We start from the raw sequence: 18,285 nt of genomic DNA, 5'->3' as shown, positions 1-18,285 counted from the left end.
CTAAAAGACTCTCAAAATAATATAAGTGAAGCATGATAGTTCATCTATTTCTTCAAAATAAAACCACCGTCGTGCTCTAAAAAGATATAAGTGAAGAACTAGAGCAAACGACAAACTACTCCAAAAGATATAAGTGAAGATCAATGAGTAATCAAATAATTGTGCAACTATGTGAAGACTCTCTAACATTTAATAATTTCATATATTGGTATTTTATTCAAACAGCAAGCAAAACAAAACAAAATGATATTTCAAGGATAGCACACATCATGTGAAGAAGCAAAAACTTAGGTTCAACCGATACTAACCGATAATTGTTGAAGAAGAAAGGTGGGATGCCTACCTAGGCATCCCCAAGCTTAGATGCTTGAGATTTATTGAAATATTATCTTGGGATGCCTTGGGCATCCCCAAGCTTGAGCTTTTGTGTCTCCTTAATTCCTTTTATATCTCGGTTTCCCTAAATCTCAAATACTTCATCCACAGAAAACTCAACAAGAACTCGTGAGATAAGTTAGTATAAACCAATGCAAAACCTTATCATTCTCTACTGTAGCAAATCACAAAAATTATTATTCAACATTGCATACTAAATGTCTCTGCATATTTAATACTCCTATCCTCGAATAGAATAATTAAACAAGCAACCATATGCAAACAATGAAAACATAACAGCAATCTGTCTAAACAGAACAGTCTGTAAAGAATGCAAGTGGAATCATACTTCCCTAACTCCAAAAATTCTGAAAAAATACCAGACTGTAGAAAATTTGTTGTTACTCACTGTGTCAAAATTTCAAGATTTTATCATGTTCTGAATATTCACCAATATTCAAAACATAACAGCAAACTTTCTGATTTCAAAACAGCAACGTATAGACTTGTAAAATAAGCATGGTAAAGTCTATACTTGACCTTTTTATTGAACTAAAAGATATAAAACGTGTCTCTGAATAACATCAAGCAAATATAAACAAAATACAATGACGCTCCAAGCAAAACACATATCATGTGGTGAATAAAAATATAGCTCCAAGTAAGATTACCGATGAACGAAGACGAAAGAGGGGATGCCATCCGGGGCATCCCCAAGCTTAGGCTCTTGGTTGTCCTTGAATATTTCCTTGGGGTGCCTTGGGCATCCCCAAATTTAGGCTCTTGCCACTCCTTATTCCATAGTCCATTGAATCTTTGCCCAAAACTTGAAAACTTCACAACACAAAACTTAACAGAAAACTCGTAAGCTCCGTTAGTATAAGAAAATAAATCACCACTTAGGTACTGTTGTGAACTCATTATAAATTCATATTGGTGTAATATCTACTGTATTCCAACTTCTCTATGGTTCATACCTCTGATACTACTCATAGATTCATCAAAATAAGCAAACAACACATAGAAAACAGATTCTGTCAAAAACAAAATAGTCTGTAGTAATCTGTAACTCTCGAATACTTCTGTAACTCCAAACACCCAACCAAATGAGGAAAAACTGAGCAATTTGTGTACCAATCCATAGAAAAAAGAATCATATCAAAAGCACATTTCTGTGAATTATCAAAACTAATTTACTATCACCGTAAGCTATCCTAAAGGTCTTACTTGGCACTTTATTGAAACAAAAGCTATAAAACATGATCACTACAGTAGCATAATCATGTGAACACACAAAAATAGTAAAGGTAAATATTGGGTTGTCTCCCAACAACCGCTTTTCTTTATTGCCCTTTTAGCTAGGCATGATGATTTCAATGATGCTCGTATAAAAGATAAGAGTTAAAACATAAAGAGAGCATCATGAAGCTTATTACTAACACATTTAATTCTAACCCACTTCCTATGCATAGGGATTTTGTGAGCAAACAACTTATGGGAACAAGAAACAACTAGCATAGGAAGGTAAAACAAGCAAATCTTCAAGATTTTCAACACATAGAGAGGAAACTTGATATTATTGCAATTCCTACAAGCATATGTTCCTCCCTCATAATAATTTTCAGTAGCATCATGAATGAATTCAACAATATAACCATCACATAAAGCATTATTTTCATGATGCACAAGCATATAAATTTTACGACTCTCCACATAAGCAAACTTCTTCTCATGAATAGTAGTGGGAGCAAACTCAGAAAAAATAACTATCATGTGAAGCATAATCCAATTGAAAATTGAAATCATGATGAAAAGTTTCATGGTTATGTTTATTGTTTATGGCATACGTATCATCACAATAATCATCATAAATAGGAGGCATGCTTTCATCATAATAAATTTGCTCATCAAAACTTGGGGGACAAAAAATATCATATTCATCAAACATAGCATCACCAAGCTTGTGGCTTTGCATATCATTAGCATCATGGGTATTCAAAGAATTCATACTGACAACATTGCAATCATGCTCATCATTCACATATTTTATGCCAAGCATTCTATGTAATTCTTCTTCTAGTACTTGAGCACAATTTTCAGAATCCTTATTTTCACGGAAGACATTAAAAAGATGAAGCATATGAGGCACCCTAAATTCCATTTTTTTAGTTTTCTTTTATAGACCAAACTAGTGATAAAACAAGAAACAAAAAGATTCGATTGCAAGATCTAAAGATATACCGTCAAGCACTAACCTCCCCGGCAATGACGCCAGAAAAGAGCTTGATGTCTACTACACAACCTTCTTCTTGTAGACGTTGTTGGGCCTCCAAGTGTAGAGGTTTGTAGGACAGTATCAAATTTCCCTCAAGTGGGTGACCTAAGGTTTATCAATCCGTGGGAGGTGTAGGATGAAGATGGTCTCTCTCAAACAACCCTGCAACCAAATAATAAAGAGTCTCTTGTGTCCCCAACACACTCAATACAATGGTAAGTTGTATAGGTGCACTAGTTCGGCGAAGAGATGGTGATACAAGTGCAATAATGATGATAGATATAGGTATTTGTAATCTGAAAATTTAAAAATAGCAAGGTAACAAGTGGTAAAAGTGAGCGTAAATGGTATTTCAATGCTAGGAAATAAGGCCTAGGGTTCATACTTTCACTAGTGCAAGTTCTCTCAACAATAATAATATAATTGGATCATATAACTATCCCTCAACATGCAACAAAGAGTCACTCCAAAGTCATTAATAGCGGAGAACAAACGAAGAGATTATTGTAGGGTACAAAACCACCTCAAAGTTATTCTTTCCGATCGATCTATTCAAGAGTCTGTAGTAAAATAACACGAAGCTATTCTTTCCGTTCGATCTATCATAGAGTTCATACTAGAATTACACGTTAAGACACAAATCAACCAAAACCCTAATGTCACCTAGATACTCCGATGTCACCTCAAGTATCTGTGGGTATGATTAAATGATATGCATCACACAATCTCAGATTCATTTATTCAACCAACACAAAGAACTTCAAAGAGTGCCCCAAAGTTTCTACCCGAGAGTCAAGACAAAAACGTGTGCCAACCCATATGCATAAGTTCACAAGGTCACTGAACCCGCAAGTTGATCACCAAAACATACATCAAGTAGATCACGTGATATCCCATTGTCACCACAGACAAGCACATGCAAGACATACATCAAGTGTTCTCAAATCCTTAAAGACTCAATCCGATAAGATAACTTCAAAGGGAAAACTCAATCCATTACAAGAGAGTAGAGTGGGAGAAACATCATAAGATCCAAATATAATAGCAAAGCTCGCGATACATCAAGATCGTGCCGAATCAAGAACACGAGAGAGAGAGAGAGAGAGAGAGATCAAACACATAGCTACTAGTACACACCCTCAGTCCCAAGGATGAACTACTCCCTCCTCGTCATGGAGAGCACCGGGATGATGAAGATGGCCACCGGTAAGGGATCTCCCCTCCGGCAGGGTGCCGGAACAAGGTCTCGATTGGTTTTTGGTGGCTACAGAGGCTTGCGGCGGCGGAACTCCTGATCTATGGTGCCCCTGGATGTTTTCGGAGTATATGGGTATATATAGGAGGAAGAAGTAGGCCGGTGGAGTTGTGAGGGGCCCACGAGGGTGGGGGCACGCCCAGGGGGGCAGGCGTGCCTCCCTGCCTCGTGGCCTCCTTGCTTCTTTCTTGACGTCCACTCCAAGTCCTTTGGATCACGTTTGTTCCAAAAATTACTCTCCCGAAGGTTTCATTCTGTTTGGACTCCGTTTGATATTCCTTTTCTGCGAAACACTGAAATAGGCAAAAAAACAACAATTTGGACTGGGCCTCCGGTTAATAGGTTAGTCCCAAAAATAATATAAAAGTGTATAGTAAAGCCTGTTAAACATCCAAAACAGATAATATAATAGCATGGAACAATCAAAAATTATAGATACGTTGGAGACGTATCGTTAGTATATCATTCTGTCAGCCAAGTATGTAATGTGATCATTTGATTTTTACCATGCCAATGATGCAAACTCCCTTGGTGGTGGTACTCAGAATCCTCCCACAAGAAACTCGGAATGGTGAGTCGTGTGAGAAAAGAGTTATATGATTTAGGGCAATAAGTAAGAAGCTTATGTGATGTTTTCACGTATGCAATGGTAAAAATCAGACATAACGGCGTTGAGGCCAGAGGAGATTGCGCCGACAGAACCCGAGTTATGCACAATCGCCATCGCATCACTAAAAGCAATATACCATGGGAAATGTAAGCCAGGGCCCTCTTCCTCCTTTTCTTCTCCATCAACCACATTGCCAGCATCTTGTCTACGGGCCTTGACTCCATTCTCCACACGAACAAGACTGGAAAAAAACTATGGGCATAACCAAACCAAACTAATCATGTGAATGTGATCATGTGAATAAGCTGAATGAACATAACAAAAAATCAATCTATTTAACTGATTGGCAAGTGAATCACCAGCCATGTCTATAATCCAACAAAAATAGCTGAATTAGGGGGGCTTAATTAATAGTTGGCTTGTAGGAATTTCATCAAACACATAACATGCAAAAAACACATGGATCAGAAAAATGTTAGTTTATGTTATAGAGCAGTGGGGGCTGGCGACGCTTCCTCTGGTACTCACCTTCGATTCCCACATCGGCATGACTTGCTGCTCCAAGTCCAAGTAGCTCCTAGATCATGCATGTGTTGCTGCATCACAGGAGAAACAGACAAGAGACAAAGGGATCAAGAGAGACACGGGGGAACAGAAACAGAAGGGATGCAGTTGGTCTGTTACCTGATGGTGATCAGGGGCGGGGGATCTGGCGGCGTTGGGCGGTGGAGAAGAGGCAAGGGAGACCATGGCAGCACCACTCATGCTCAATTCGTCGGGTGGATGGGACGGTTATGCGCCACGGCTCAGGAGCGAGGGAGACATTGCTTGCCGGTGCGCGGCATCTTAGTTCTCCCACAGCCACCCGCTTCGCCCGCTCGACCTCACACGACAGTCGTGGATGAGAAGGATGGGGACGCGGTGGATGTCTTCCTCTCTTCAACTCCCTCCGCCTCCGGCGAGAACCACCTCCATTGCATGTTCTCATGCACGAATAGAGATAGAAGGGGAAGACGAGCTACTGGTGGAGTGGGAGCCAGGACGAGGCACCGGCGGCAGCAACATTGGCAACCCTAGCCGCCATTGTGTCAGGAGGAAGAAATACTGCTATATCTCTCTCTTGGCGAATGGGCACATGAGGCGTACATGGACCAACCAGGATGGATATCTTTCGTTTCCCTTTCTCGCCCAATCGATGCGCACCCTACTGTTCCTATCCGACACGTGGCTAGCGCGAGGGCTCGCCCTTTGCACCATCATTAATGGGTTGTATTTGGTGGCTGATGTTTTTTCTAAAATGCTTCATAAAGCTGTTGGTAGAGGTTTAATTTGTGGGCTTCTGCCTCATGCCATTCCTGGTGGGGTGGTCAGTCTGCAATATGCTGATGATACCATATTATTTCTTGAAAGTTCTTTAGAATGTGCAAAAAACTTGAAATGGATCCTTTCATGTTTTGAAAATCTTTCTGGATTGAAGATTAATTTTCATAAAAGTGATTTGCATGCCATTAATATATTTGAGCAGTTGTCTAAGGATTTTGCCCAGGTGTTATGTTGTTAGCTTGGGGATTTCCCCTTTAAATATTTAGGAGTTCCTCTTCACTTCAAAAAGCTTAGAAGGGAGGATCTTCAACCCATCATTGATAGAATTATTAAAAATATAGCTGGGTGGTTGGGGAGATTTCTCTCCTATAGAGGCAAATTGATCCTTCTTACTACTTGTATTGCTAGCATCCCTACCTATCTAATGTCTATTGTTAAATTTCCTAAATGGGCACTTGACATGATCAATTCTCAAATGTCTCACTTTCTCTGGGGTAATGTGGGTGATAGTCATAAATACCACTTGCTAATTGGGGATTGATCTCCAGGAAGAAAGAGTTTGGGGGTATGGGTGTTCCCAACCTTAGAGATTTTAACATGGCTCTTTTGGCCCTCTTGGGGAAAAAGGTTTTATGATAATAGGGATAGTGACTGGAAAAAAATTGTCTTACAAATATAATACTACCAGCCCTAACTTCTTTTTGCACTAGGGCTACCCTAGGGTCTCCTTTTCTGAAAAGCCTATCTTGGGCCCTTACAGCTTCAAAAAACTTTTATAGATGGATCCATGGGGATGGCAAGAGTATTGCCTTTTGGCATGATATCTGGATTGAGGGTTGTTCTCTTAAAACTGCCTTTTGGGACCTGTATGATATTTGTCAACAGCAAGAATCTTCTCTTGCACAGGTCTGGGTGAATGGTGAACTCCACCTTACTTTTAGGAGATGTGTGGAGGAAAGGGCTATAGCTATATGGAATGAACTCAATAATCTGGTTAACCAAGTAACATTATTTGACACTCCAGATCAACCTGTTTGGATGTTGGAATCTTCCAGAAAATATTCTGTCAAATCATTCTATAAGATGATCAACTTGGGGGGGGGGGGGCTGTTGAGATTAAAGATGATATCTGGAAAATGAAAGTCCCACCCAATATTCATGTTTTCCTGTGGTTGATTTACTACAATAAGAGCTTAACTAGAGATAACCTTGCCAAGCGCAGGCATGTAGATGACATGTCTTGTGTCTTCTGTAATGAATCTGAAACTATCCAACATCTGTTCTTTGACTGCATTGTTGCTAGAGAAGTTTGGGTGTTGGTAGCTGACAGTTTTGATGTTATTTTACCTGATTCTTTTGCGGTGCTTGCTTCCTTTTGGAAGAAGGGGAATTGAAGCTTTGAACATTGTTACTGTTGCTGCCTTGTGGAGCTTATGGCGTTTGCGAAATGATTTTATATTCCAGGGACGAAGATGGCGAAGTATACTTTGTGTCTTGGATCTGTTCGGAGCAATGATCAGGCAGTGGAAAGTCTTATGTTCAGAGTCTCAGGGTGCGCTTCTTCTCCGGTGCTTAAGGCTGTTGGATCACCGAAGAGGGGAGTTGCTTAGGATTGCATGGCACTGATGTATCCACGGAGCGTCGCTGGGTTGCTTCCTACTAGTTTGCACATCTTTGCTTTGATCTATTTGTGAGCTGGCATGTTTGCTTACCTGGCTATGTATCCTTTCTAGTTCTGCCTAAAAACTATGTAATAGGGCAGTTTAAAACCTAGCTTTCTTCTGTGGCAGCTACTCTCCGGTTCCCGCCGAGCGTTGTTAACAGTTTATGTTGGTGGCTTTTGCTTTGGCTTTATAAAAACTTGGAGCGGGGGGAAACCCCTTTCGATTCAAAACAAAAATAGAAGGAAGACATCATATTAAATTCATGCAGTCCCTTATGCTTGAATCATACAAATGTCGTACTATAGGGGGGGTTCACATAATAACTTGAGGTGGAATTATATTGCCTATATTCTATCCTAATCAACATCCCAAGTTCCATAAAATGACTTGAGAAAGAGAAGATAAAAAAATCTTCAAATATACACCTATGTGCTTTCTTTATGTGGCTCGAAGGTCTCAGGCCGAATCTCTTGGAGACCTAGAATCTGAACCAACCTCTGGGTGATCCAGTAGAGAGGCGAGTCTAGTAGCTACCTGAGCTTCTGATCTCAACGGAAGGCCGACCAGGAGTCTCGTCCGGAATCCAAGCAGCCTCGAGGTTGTGTCCAAAATCTTCGGGTTAAACCTATAGGTTGTACAACCGACATCCCAACGGGAAGAGTGTGTAGTGGGATATACAAAAGACCCACCCTTCTTTCCCAAGGCATCTCTTACCCTCATTCGATCCAAGCTTCTTCTCCCTCATTCGATCCAAGCTTCTTCTCCCTCATGCTCCATTATTCCATAGATCAAAAGTTAAATTTTATAGCTCAAAAGTTAAATTTTCCAAGCTTCTTCTCCCTCATGCTCCATCATTCCATAGCTCAAAAGTTAAATTTTATAGCTCAAAAGTTAAATTTTCTCCACATGCCCCTTTGTTAAATCCATCCAAGCATTTGAGGGAAAAGAAAGAGGAGTCCTCGATCTACACTTCGACATATATGAATATAAATTTTCTTCATACATTAACATCTTTCAAATATGATAAAAATTCACATATCTAAACTTTTTTAAAAATACTTAAAACGATTGTATACATGAATATAATGTTTGTATACATGAACCTTTTGGGATATGATGAACATTTTTTCCATCTATATATTAATTTTTTTAAAATCCAAAAAATTCTGAAAGGTGTGTAAACATTTCTTAACACATGAATTTTTTTGCGTACATGAATATTTTTTAAATATGTAATGAATAGTTCTATTTCATACTATATATGAACATTTATTAATACATATGTGACATTTTTGTTATCTCACAATACAATACTTAATATTTTCCAAACCTTTTTGACAACATTACTTAAAACCGGTTGAGAAAAAATATCTCATTTTCCCCACAAATATTTTTTTATATTATCTAGTAATCCTCTTTTTACATTATTTTTCTCCGGAATTCTAGTTTTTGTGTTTTATGCTCCAGTTCCTTATGCCTTGCTTTGGGTTTTCATGTTTTTTTCTATTTCTAATTTTTATTTTCATCAATTTGTACTAACCTCTCACCCCTTGGATCCATGAAAAAAAAAACTTACGCCACTTGCTGTCACCTGAGACATTTCGCCCGCAAAAAAGAAATATTTTTTTACCCCGCAAAATGAAAATGAAAAAACGTTTGCAAGTGTACCCCTACCTAGTGATTACCAAACTTCTATACTCTGTTATCAGTTTCAGCAATAAAATTTGGAGCGAGAACTCTTTTACGACCAACATGGAAGATGGAACCCAACAACACCACGGCCAAGCCAACGGATCGCCTTGGGAACGAGCAGCGCCAAGACTTATCCCCTCGCGGTTACCTTCCCGCCACATGCTGCCGCGGCGACTCAACCCACACACACGCACACGCTGACACACAGGCAGCAGCGGCGGCGGCAGCGGAACTAAGCATGTGGTCGGGAGCGGCAGCTGCGGCGGCGCGCACCGTGTCGCCGCCGCCCCACGCGACGACGTCCCTCACCGGGCGGCGCGGCGCGGGGCGGCCGTCGACGGTGTCGGTGCGCGCGGGCGGCGGCGGACTGATGGACTTCGTGGGCGGGGACCTGGTGAAGCCGGACCTGGGGCGGTGGCTGGACGACGTGGAGGAGCACAAGGCGCTGGCCATCTACCCGCCGCACGAGGGCGGCTACGAGGGCCGCTACCTCAACCGCCTCCGCTACCAGGGCTACTACTTCCTCGACCTCTCGGCGCGCGGCCTCGGCGACCCCGAGTCCACCCTCACCAAGATCCACCCCGTCTGCCCGGTCCGTCAGCAGAACCGACGATGATGCATTTCCCTTTCGCCGCCATTAATGCCGTCTGCTCTGCTTAGCTTAGCTGACTATGGTGCGCTGCTTGCTTTGCTGCTGCAGCCTAGCCTCGGGAGGCAGCCGGTGGCGAGGTGGTACTTCCCGCCGGAGGTGGACTACAGGCTCAGCCTGCTGCACCCTGACGCCAAAGGGCTCATCGTCTGGGTCTACGAAGCCAAGGTCTCTCCCATTCTCTCGCCACTCTCCAACGTTGCCCATCGGCTCTGCTGTTTCTCACCGTTTTGGCTTGTTCGTTTCGTCTGCAGGTTCTGTCCAAGGCCGAGCTGCAGTTCCTGGCCATGCTCCCTGACCTCCGCCCCAAAGTCAGGGTCATCGCGGAATGCGGCAACTGGTACGCACATCAGCCACCACCTGAAATCTCACCCAAATACGTACGTACACCAGAACCTGTGAATAACGTTCGAGCCGATTTGATTGATGCAGGAGAAAATTCATCTGGAAACCGCTGAAGCAAATATCGGGCCTCGAGCCTGATCCGGACGCCGAGGAATGAGGAGCCACCGTCCGGCAGCTTCCTCGTCTCATCTCTCGCCTTACACTCTGTTTTCAGCTTTTGTACTAAAGAGGACAATGATGTACATACGTATACATTTGACATCTGAGCTGGACTCGGTTAATTCCACAAGAGAATCCTCAATCGCGTAACATCTTTCAAACATACACATATCCAACAAATTAAATCATATATGCAAGCTCACATGCGTCTCAGGGAGGTCTCGACTTCAGGGTTCAGGTCCACTGCATAGGTCGCCAAAATGTTCAGCGCCGTAGGTACACGAGGTCGGTCCTGAGAAGGAACGGGTAGCCGATCCCCCTCCTCTTGGAAGGGAACATGACGAAGAGGAGGCTGACGACGAAGCCGACGACGAGGGGCACGGTGTTCACCACCTTCCTGGGCGCGCCGGGGTAGTAGCACCGGACGATGTCGTGGTGGGAGGCGGCGAAGGTCACAAATGCCACCAACGAGAGCGCGGTGTGGAACAGGTCCGACCACCGCAGCCTGTACCTCTCCGGCTCCCTCGGCGCCTTCCTCCGGCTCCCCCCGCCGGCGCAGAACGTGGCGATACCCGTCGGGGTGGCCACGCCGTAGCGGAGCCGGCCCGTGGCGGAGCGGAAGCTGTCGGTGAGCGTGAAGAAGACGCAGGAGGCGGCGCAGAGCAGCACGAACGCGCCGGTGAGCACGCGGTTGACGCGCGCGCACTTGCCGTCGTCGGTCACCAGCGGCGCGAAGATGGCGAAGGTCAGGATGGTGGCCGTCGGGAGGAGCACGTTGAGCCGGGCCGTGCCGCTGAGGACGAGGTTCATGACCAGGATGAAGCTCGAGGTGTCGTCAGCGTCACCATCGTCTGCGTCTTGGTGTGGTTCACCGGCGTCTTTGCTGGTCTGATCAATCAGCACCTTGTACTCTTCTCCTTCATGCTCAGCCATTGATGGTGCGTGTGCAAGCGGGTGTGAGATTGTTGGGTTTGATGAGACGACAAGGTTACAGGGTTAGTTAAAGGGGAGAGCTGAAATGAGCAAGCGCTGAAAAGAATCTGCCTGGCTTTGGACTGGAAGAAAGGATTGCTTTCGCAAGTGCAGCGAGGCAAACGGAGCATTGCCATCATGCACAAGCAAAGAACATCACCACCTATGAGAAAATAATGTGCAGATTCAACAGGGGTGAAAGAGGCAATGGTTTTTGAGTTCTTCAGATTCTTTCCCTATTTTCAAAAAATACAACAGTTACAGATGATAGCCGGTATAAGATGCATCCCCAATACTATACCATACCGGTTCCTCAAAAACAAAAAATACATGAAAAACTTTTGATGTATAAGACATATATCCCCAATACTCTACCGGTTCCTCGAAAACTACAAGGGGGAACGAGCCCTTTCCTGTTTATAGAGCCCTAAAGTACAATCTACAGACTGGATAGAATGAAAGAATGCGAACCATGGCCACAAGGATCACTGAGCATCTCAAGTTGGTCAAAATTATTCTGCTGCCCTTGGTGACCTCAGAGGGAGCCCTTCAGCAGCGGATCTAAGAGGAATTCCTTCAGACGCATAGCCGTTTTCATCACCATGTTTCGGAATCCTGATAGGCAGAGTCGGTGGGAGACCTATAATGCCAGAAAGTTAGAAGTTACCAATATACTCTACTAGTTACTATGTGCAAACCAGAAGAAGGGAGGAGTGGAACCATACCATCAACCATATCTTTAGTCTTATGAAGAAGAAATGTTCCAGAAAGGATTGTGACAAAACCACACATCTCTGTCACAATTTGAGTTGGATTTTGACGATCCCAGTCCTGCAAGCAAGTACTATTAGTAGGCTATAATATCATGAGCATTATCGCTAACTGTATACGACAAGACCGGCAGCTTATCAAGTTTAGCAGAAACATTTGTTGAATACAAACATATGTTAGATAATTTACAGACTAGACGGCTGAACTCAAGATGGCATAATAGTGACCGTGGCACGAGAAATTAGATTACCGGGTGCTGAAACAAGAAGACTGTTGTCCATGGGGCTTGAAACAAGAAGATGAATTACTGATTAAATGAACTTTAGGAATGTTGTGTAGCCCCATGGACAACAGCCAAATCAACTGAAAAGATAATTACAAAGTTAAGCAGTCATTTCCAGATGACAAGAATCGATATTGGATTGTCCTAGACTGAAAAACACTAAAATATGGCATAGATCATGATAGGTGAGCTCTTGGTTTGATGAGTTCAGTTTCAGATAATAAAAATGCTAATCCCAAAAATTCTCTCAAACAGAAAATTGGTTGCCAATTAAATATTTGGGTAACATTGCTGCCCTTTATTCAGACTGCATTCAATCACTGTGTCCAACTTTGGTGAGATAAGATAACTGCCAAAAGGGCACTTCAGCAAGTAACGATTCTAAAAGCAATTCACTGCATGCTTAGTATAAGCAAGCACTACTTGATCTCATATTAAACTTGCAATTAAACAAGTAGACTAAGAAGCACCATCTAGAGCACCATAAAAAAACTACCAAGCCCAAATATGTTACCTTGAACATTATGACACTGGCCAGTATTGTTAGTGATGTAAACATAGTATAGTATATTGGTGAAACAACTGCCGTATTGAATGTGTCAAGAGCCTGCAAAAGCAAACATAGTAGGTTGAATGATGTACGAAACACCAAGCATAAGTTTGTAACAAGCAGAATCATGTAGTCAGATACTAATATCAATAGCATGCCAGTACCCATTATGGCAGATTAAAGATGTACTCCCTCTGCAACTTTTTATAAGACGTTTTTAGAGTCCATGACAGTGTCAAAAAACGTCTTATATTAAGTTACAGAGGGAGTAATAATTTGCGGTACTAAAGTTACTTGGCAGATATTGAAGTACGATCACTAAGCAATGGAAGAACCATCGGCAAAGAATTATTGTTACCTTGTTCAGATAGTTCATCTGTGTTAATATACATGCAACAACAATAATTGCGAACAACCATGTCTGCGGATAGATTAGCTGGTTTATCCCAGAAAAAGTCAGTTTCAAGGCTATACCAAGAGCTTTCACGCTCATGACCTGTCAAGTAAATAAATAAAAAACAAAATTCGAGCAGAATTAATCAATAGTATCATGTGAATAAACATTGAGCTAATTATTCGTAAGTAGAACGGACACATACCGATAGAGATCCTACAAGTGAACAAACACCAATATAAACCATGATATGTGTCTGACCATACTGTGGGATATAACGGAATATGAGCACAAAAGTTGCAGCAAGCACGATTGCCGCATAAAATAGAAATGCTGCAAGAAAATACAAAAACATTAGTACTTTATAAGACAAATAGGCAAAGCATGGTTGCTAATCAGGGAAAGAAAGGAAAGTACCTGGTTCTGTAGCAAGATCCCACACTTCTGCGACAGACTCAATTTCACGCTCCTGGGGGGCATGAAGCACAATAGTTGTTGAACCCACGACACAAAGAACACATCCAAGCATACCAAAGATATGTAGCTTCTCCTTTAACATAATGTCTGCAAGAACGGCGCTGCGCGAGAAATACGTTAGTTCGAATGAACAGAGACTTCCAGAATTGTCAGCAGCTGAACATCTCAAGATTTATCATTAAGGATCGCACTTCTGGATTTTACCTAATGATTATGCTAAGTGCACCAAGTGGAGTGACGAGTATAGCAGGAGCAAACGCATATGCTGCAAAGTTAGCAACTTCTCCAACGATCACTGGGAAACAGCACTGAATACCGTCAGGATCACATTGTTAAGTAGAAGCAGTACATGAAGATCCACTTGTATCAGAGAGGTGCACTTACTTGTAATCATTCCTGCCCACCATAATGGTTCATACAAATAAGAGTACCCACCAACCCCTGCCATAAACAACAAATTTGAGCGTAACCAGTCAGCGAGAACAAACTGTTTTCGGCTTATAAATAGAATCATAAAGTTGAACAGAACTAAATAGCTGAAGAACTACTCCCTCCGTCCCATAATGTAAGTCGTTTTTTGACACTAATGTCAAAATACATTATGGGAGGGAGGGGGTAAAATCTTCGGAACCATTGCTCAGGCCAGTTTCGGTAGTTTCTCCGCAAATACTTGAAACCAAGCAGGGCCGGCCCTGGGTAGGGGCAAGAAGGGTGACGTCCTAGGGCCCAGCCTGATGGGGGGGGGGGGGGGGGGGGGGGGGGGGCGACCCTGAGCATGTATGCTACACAGCCGAACAAAAAGGGCCTTAAACTTGTAGCCCAATCAGCTAGGAAACGTTCAGTTTCATAAAAAAAATCTAGGAAACGTTCTATCAAAAAAAAAGTAGATCCCAATTTCGATTTAATTGATCCATCTCGTAACACCAGCTGCCGTTGTTTCTTCTTCCACTGTCTGCTCGTTCCTCATTCTGCTCCTACTCCCGAAGCACGCAGCATGTCTACCAAATTAATGGATATTGCCGCTGTAGCTGATTTCTTTGGTCCACTTTCAGTTTCGCCATCTCACTCCCTTACGGATTTGCCTATAAGTATTCTCATCTAGCGGATGGCAGCAGGCAGAGGCAACACTTCATAAGCTCAGTCACTTTGCAAGTTCCAACAGGACTGTTTCTTGGGTCAAAGGCCTACAAAGTTCTTGTAATTTCAGAATCTTTTTGCGCTTGATCTTTGTACTGTTTTTTTTTCTAGTGATTCCTTGACCTATCTTCTATTTCTTTACAGGTTACTTATTTGAGGATACGAGGACCCTAGGAAGATCTGATATGCTTGGGATTGGATAGTTGAATTTCTTCTATTTTTCCTCTGACAAATTCAGGTACTTCCACTCGTTTCTTGTAAAATGTTGCCTAAAAACATGATTTTGGAAAAAGAAGAAAATGCTGGCAGATGAGTTAGATCCGATATATTTTATTTGGTAATGAAAAGAAAAGATGCTTTTTAGGGCAAAAACAATGTTGTGCTTTGTATCTTCTTTTTTTTTTGCGCTGATTGTGCTTTGTATTGATGTAATTTTACTATATTCGGCCCACTTTTTAAGTTCGCCTCGGGCCTCCGAAAAGGCAGGACCGGCCCTGAAACCAAGAACAGCTCTCAAAAATCAAAACGACAGAATGATAACTTTTACTGTGTTTGGAATAATTAACTAGTGAGGTTATTCCCCACTAAATTGAACTAGTACATCTAAAATTAATGTACTCAATTGGCTGAACAATGAGATGAGAACCAGAGTACAGTGCAGCCATGTAACGAACAATGCAGAATAAAAGCAACACCGATATCATTACGGCACCGTTGTCTACAAACTCCAGCATATGTGAACTCCCTACATCTAAATCGGTGTCAATATTATCAACCTAAACTCTGGCGCGCTCACCCTATCCCTAACTCCTTTACATGTCTGCTATTCCAACATGGATTTCAGCTGGAATGGGGATCTAAGCATAATCAGACACCAGCGTCTATCAGCTCAGATCAGAGCACCAACCAGGGCAAACAAATAACATACAGCTAGGAGATCGACAGGCAAGGCAATGATGCCCCGATGGTAAGCAGCGCAATTAGGTCACCTGCGCGGACGCCGGACGCGCCGGCCTTCCTGAGCCCCTTCTTCTTGACGATGAAGCTGGTGCCGATGAAGACGCTGGAGGAGAGGGCGAGCACCAGCCCCTTGATGTTGTCCGTGGACATCCCCGTGTACGACTCCACCCAGCTGCCGCCGCCCGAGCCGGCGGCCGCCGAGGTGGACGTCTCCGCCGCCATGCCTCCCGCAGGCGCTGGAATTCCCGCGAAACCCTCCCTCCGTCCCGTGCGCTCCGCCGCTAGATCGCGCGGTGGCGGCGCGTGCGAGCGAGATCCCGATGCGGCGAGCGGCGGGAGGCGTCGCGCGCGGGGGCGTTCGGCTCAACGCTCCGGCCAGGTCACGACCGCCTCGCGCAGACGCTCCGCATTCGCGGCGTTCTTGGCTGTGGGGGAGAGGAGAGCGGATCGGACGCAGACAACGGCGACGGCGACGGCGACGCCGGCGAGGAGGTAACGGGTGAAGGGGAAGGTTGCGCGAGTCCACGCCGCGCGGATATGTTCGGGTGTGGACTGGCTAGTGCCTAGTTGGCGAGCCGGTCTTGCTTAGCATCGAGGCAAGCGGCATCGGCCTGTACAATGGAGGTGCTTCAGGGAAAAAAACGGTTTTTTTTTTCTCCTAGGCGCTTGACCAGGTGCGGCAAAATTTCGTGTTTTGACCCTTTTGGAAAATCAAATCGAGATCTGACCTTAATCTGAAAATATTTTGGGATTTGACCCTTTTGCCTACCGCCAAGAAGCCCGGCGGTAGGATCGTATAGCCTACCGCCGAGCACTGCGGCGGTAGCAAACTTTTCCACGTCAGCACCGATAACTGCCGCCGTTCCCCCTCCGTCACACCCTACCGCCGCCCCGCCCGGCGGTAGGTTGTCTGAACCTACCGCCAGAGTCTCCGGCGGTAGGGTGTGGACATATATAAACCGCTGGCCGGCCGCCCCCACCCCTTTCTCCCCCACCCAGCCGCCCCCCACCACGAAGAACAGAGCAAAACTGCTCAAAGTCGCCCTCTCTCATCCCCTCCACTCCCCCCTCCGATCTTCCTCGTTTCTTGACGGATTTTGCGGATCGAGATGGCCCCGAAAAAAGAAAAGTAAGCTCTTTCAATCCCTCCAACAAGTTTTAATCAAACACCTTCCGATTCATCGCATTATTCGTTTTAAATCACTCCTATTAGAATTTTTTTAACCCTAGGATTGATTTAGATTGATTTAGGTTGATTCTAGATGTTATTTTGTGTTAGATTTGAACTATATGATGGATGATGCATGTTCCTATGCTATGGTTGTGTTAACATGAACCCTAGCTCATAATTGATTTGAATGGTTTTTTTATATGATGGATGATGCATGTTCCTATGCTAAGATGCAAGTATTGGATGCTATGATGCAAGTATTGGATGATGCAAATATCTGATATATTTGTTATATGTAGTATATGAATCCTCAAGATGAACCCTAGTTCATTTTTTTAACATGGTGATTGCAAGTATTTGTTATATGCAAGTATTTTATTTAGTTATTGATATATGTATTGTATTTAGTTCATAATAATCTTGATATATGATTATTCAAAGATTGTGTAAAGTATTTAGGTTCAGTTTTTGTTATGCATCGATGTGTTTCGTAGTTAATGTTGAACTCTAGTTCATGTTGAAAAATCTTTTGATGTGCTTATGCAATTCTTTTAGGAGGCCACCTCTTGCGGACGACATCGGCACAAAGTACACAATGCTTGACCCTAGGTTCGACAAGCATCACCGTGCCCGTTTCATTGAGAATGGAGTGGTAATTAGCATTTTAAACCAAATCTTTCGAATTGATGAAAACAAGTTGCTAACTATTATGTCCATGCTAATTATGCTTTGGTTATTGATTTTCACAGATGTTGCCGCCACTGCGGATGAGGGCTCACAAGACGACGGTTAAGATGGAGTACGACGATCGGTACGCACCGTTCTTCAGGAGAGCCCGACTATTGGGTTTCGTCCTGCAGTTCAAGCATAAGCTGCCGACGCTCGTTCACTCAGCTCTCACGGCTTTGATCGACCGGTGGCGGCCAGAGATGCACAGCTTTCATCTTCCATGCGGGGAGATGACCGTGACCCTCGAGGATTGGGCGATGATTACGGCACTACCGCTGGAAAACACGCAAAGACACGGAGAGGAGAGTGATTGACTGGGACGACTACGAGGATCACATGTTGTGGTATGATGATGGCATCAAGCATTGTCTGCGTCTGAGGCCCCAGTGGACGACAGCAAATGCTGAAGACCTGTTCAATGACGCCTCAGAGAATGAAGCCTACAACGAGAGCATCAGACAGCTTCAAGGCGGGTTTAGGGAGTACGGACCCTC

General features: G+C 43.6%; 3 protein-coding genes across 3 annotated transcripts; 1 reads left to right on the top strand and 2 right to left on the bottom strand.

Annotated features, from left to right (window-relative positions):
* The first annotated feature begins 9,298 nt into the window (after positions 1–9,298).
* On the top strand, positions 9,299–10,510 carry LOC123071818 (NAD(P)H-quinone oxidoreductase subunit N, chloroplastic). The gene is made up of 4 exons (XM_044495398.1): positions 9,299–9,786; positions 9,895–10,011; positions 10,098–10,183; positions 10,276–10,510. The coding sequence occupies exons 1-4, from the start codon at positions 9,433–9,435 to the stop codon at positions 10,343–10,345; spliced, it is 627 nt and encodes a 208-aa protein (XP_044351333.1). The 5' UTR covers positions 9,299–9,432; the 3' UTR covers positions 10,346–10,510.
* On the bottom strand, positions 10,426–11,404 carry LOC123071816 (protein DMP8-like). The gene has a single exon (XM_044495397.1). It carries the CDS (start codon positions 11,278–11,280, stop codon positions 10,612–10,614), a length of 669 nt encoding a protein of 222 aa, XP_044351332.1. The 5' UTR covers positions 11,281–11,404; the 3' UTR covers positions 10,426–10,611.
* Positions 11,405–11,530: 126 nt separating this feature from the next.
* Positions 11,531–16,470, bottom strand: LOC123071815 (probable magnesium transporter NIPA4). The gene is made up of 9 exons (XM_044495396.1): positions 15,921–16,470; positions 14,179–14,235; positions 13,999–14,089; positions 13,735–13,895; positions 13,523–13,650; positions 13,282–13,419; positions 12,888–12,980; positions 12,045–12,150; positions 11,531–11,959 (listed from the first exon to the last, which is right to left on the bottom strand). The coding sequence occupies exons 1-9, from the start codon at positions 16,111–16,113 to the stop codon at positions 11,832–11,834; spliced, it is 1,095 nt and encodes a 364-aa protein (XP_044351331.1). The 5' UTR covers positions 16,114–16,470; the 3' UTR covers positions 11,531–11,831.
* Between the last annotated feature and the right edge of the window lie 1,815 nt (positions 16,471–18,285).

Source organism: Triticum aestivum, chromosome 3B (assembly GCF_018294505.1).
Source record: "Triticum aestivum cultivar Chinese Spring chromosome 3B, IWGSC CS RefSeq v2.1, whole genome shotgun sequence".
Lineage (NCBI taxonomy): Eukaryota > Viridiplantae > Streptophyta > Magnoliopsida > Poales > Poaceae > Triticum > Triticum aestivum.
This window is presented reverse-complemented; position numbering and strand designations above follow the sequence as displayed.

Coding starts and splice junctions, on each gene's coding strand:
- LOC123071818 (XM_044495398.1), top strand. CDS start 9,433: ATGTGGTCGGGAGCGGCAGCTGCGGCGGCGCGCACCGTGTCGCCGCCG. Junction 10,012..10,097: donor TCTGGGTCTACGAAGCCAAG/GTCTCTCCCATT, acceptor TTTCGTCTGCAG/GTTCTGTCCAAGGCCGAGCT. Junction 10,184..10,275: donor ATCGCGGAATGCGGCAACTG/GTACGCACATCA, acceptor TGATTGATGCAG/GAGAAAATTCATCTGGAAAC.
- LOC123071816 (XM_044495397.1), bottom strand. CDS start 11,280: ATGGCTGAGCATGAAGGAGAAGAGTACAAGGTGCTGATTGATCAGACC.
- LOC123071815 (XM_044495396.1), bottom strand. CDS start 16,113: ATGGCGGCGGAGACGTCCACCTCGGCGGCCGCCGGCTCGGGCGGCGGC. Junction 14,090..14,178: donor GTGGGCAGGAATGATTACAA/GTAAGTGCACCT, acceptor GCTGTTTCCCAG/TGATCGTTGGAGAAGTTGCT. Junction 13,651..13,734: donor GGATCTTGCTACAGAACCAG/GTACTTTCCTTT, acceptor ATTTTCTTGCAG/CATTTCTATTTTATGCGGCA.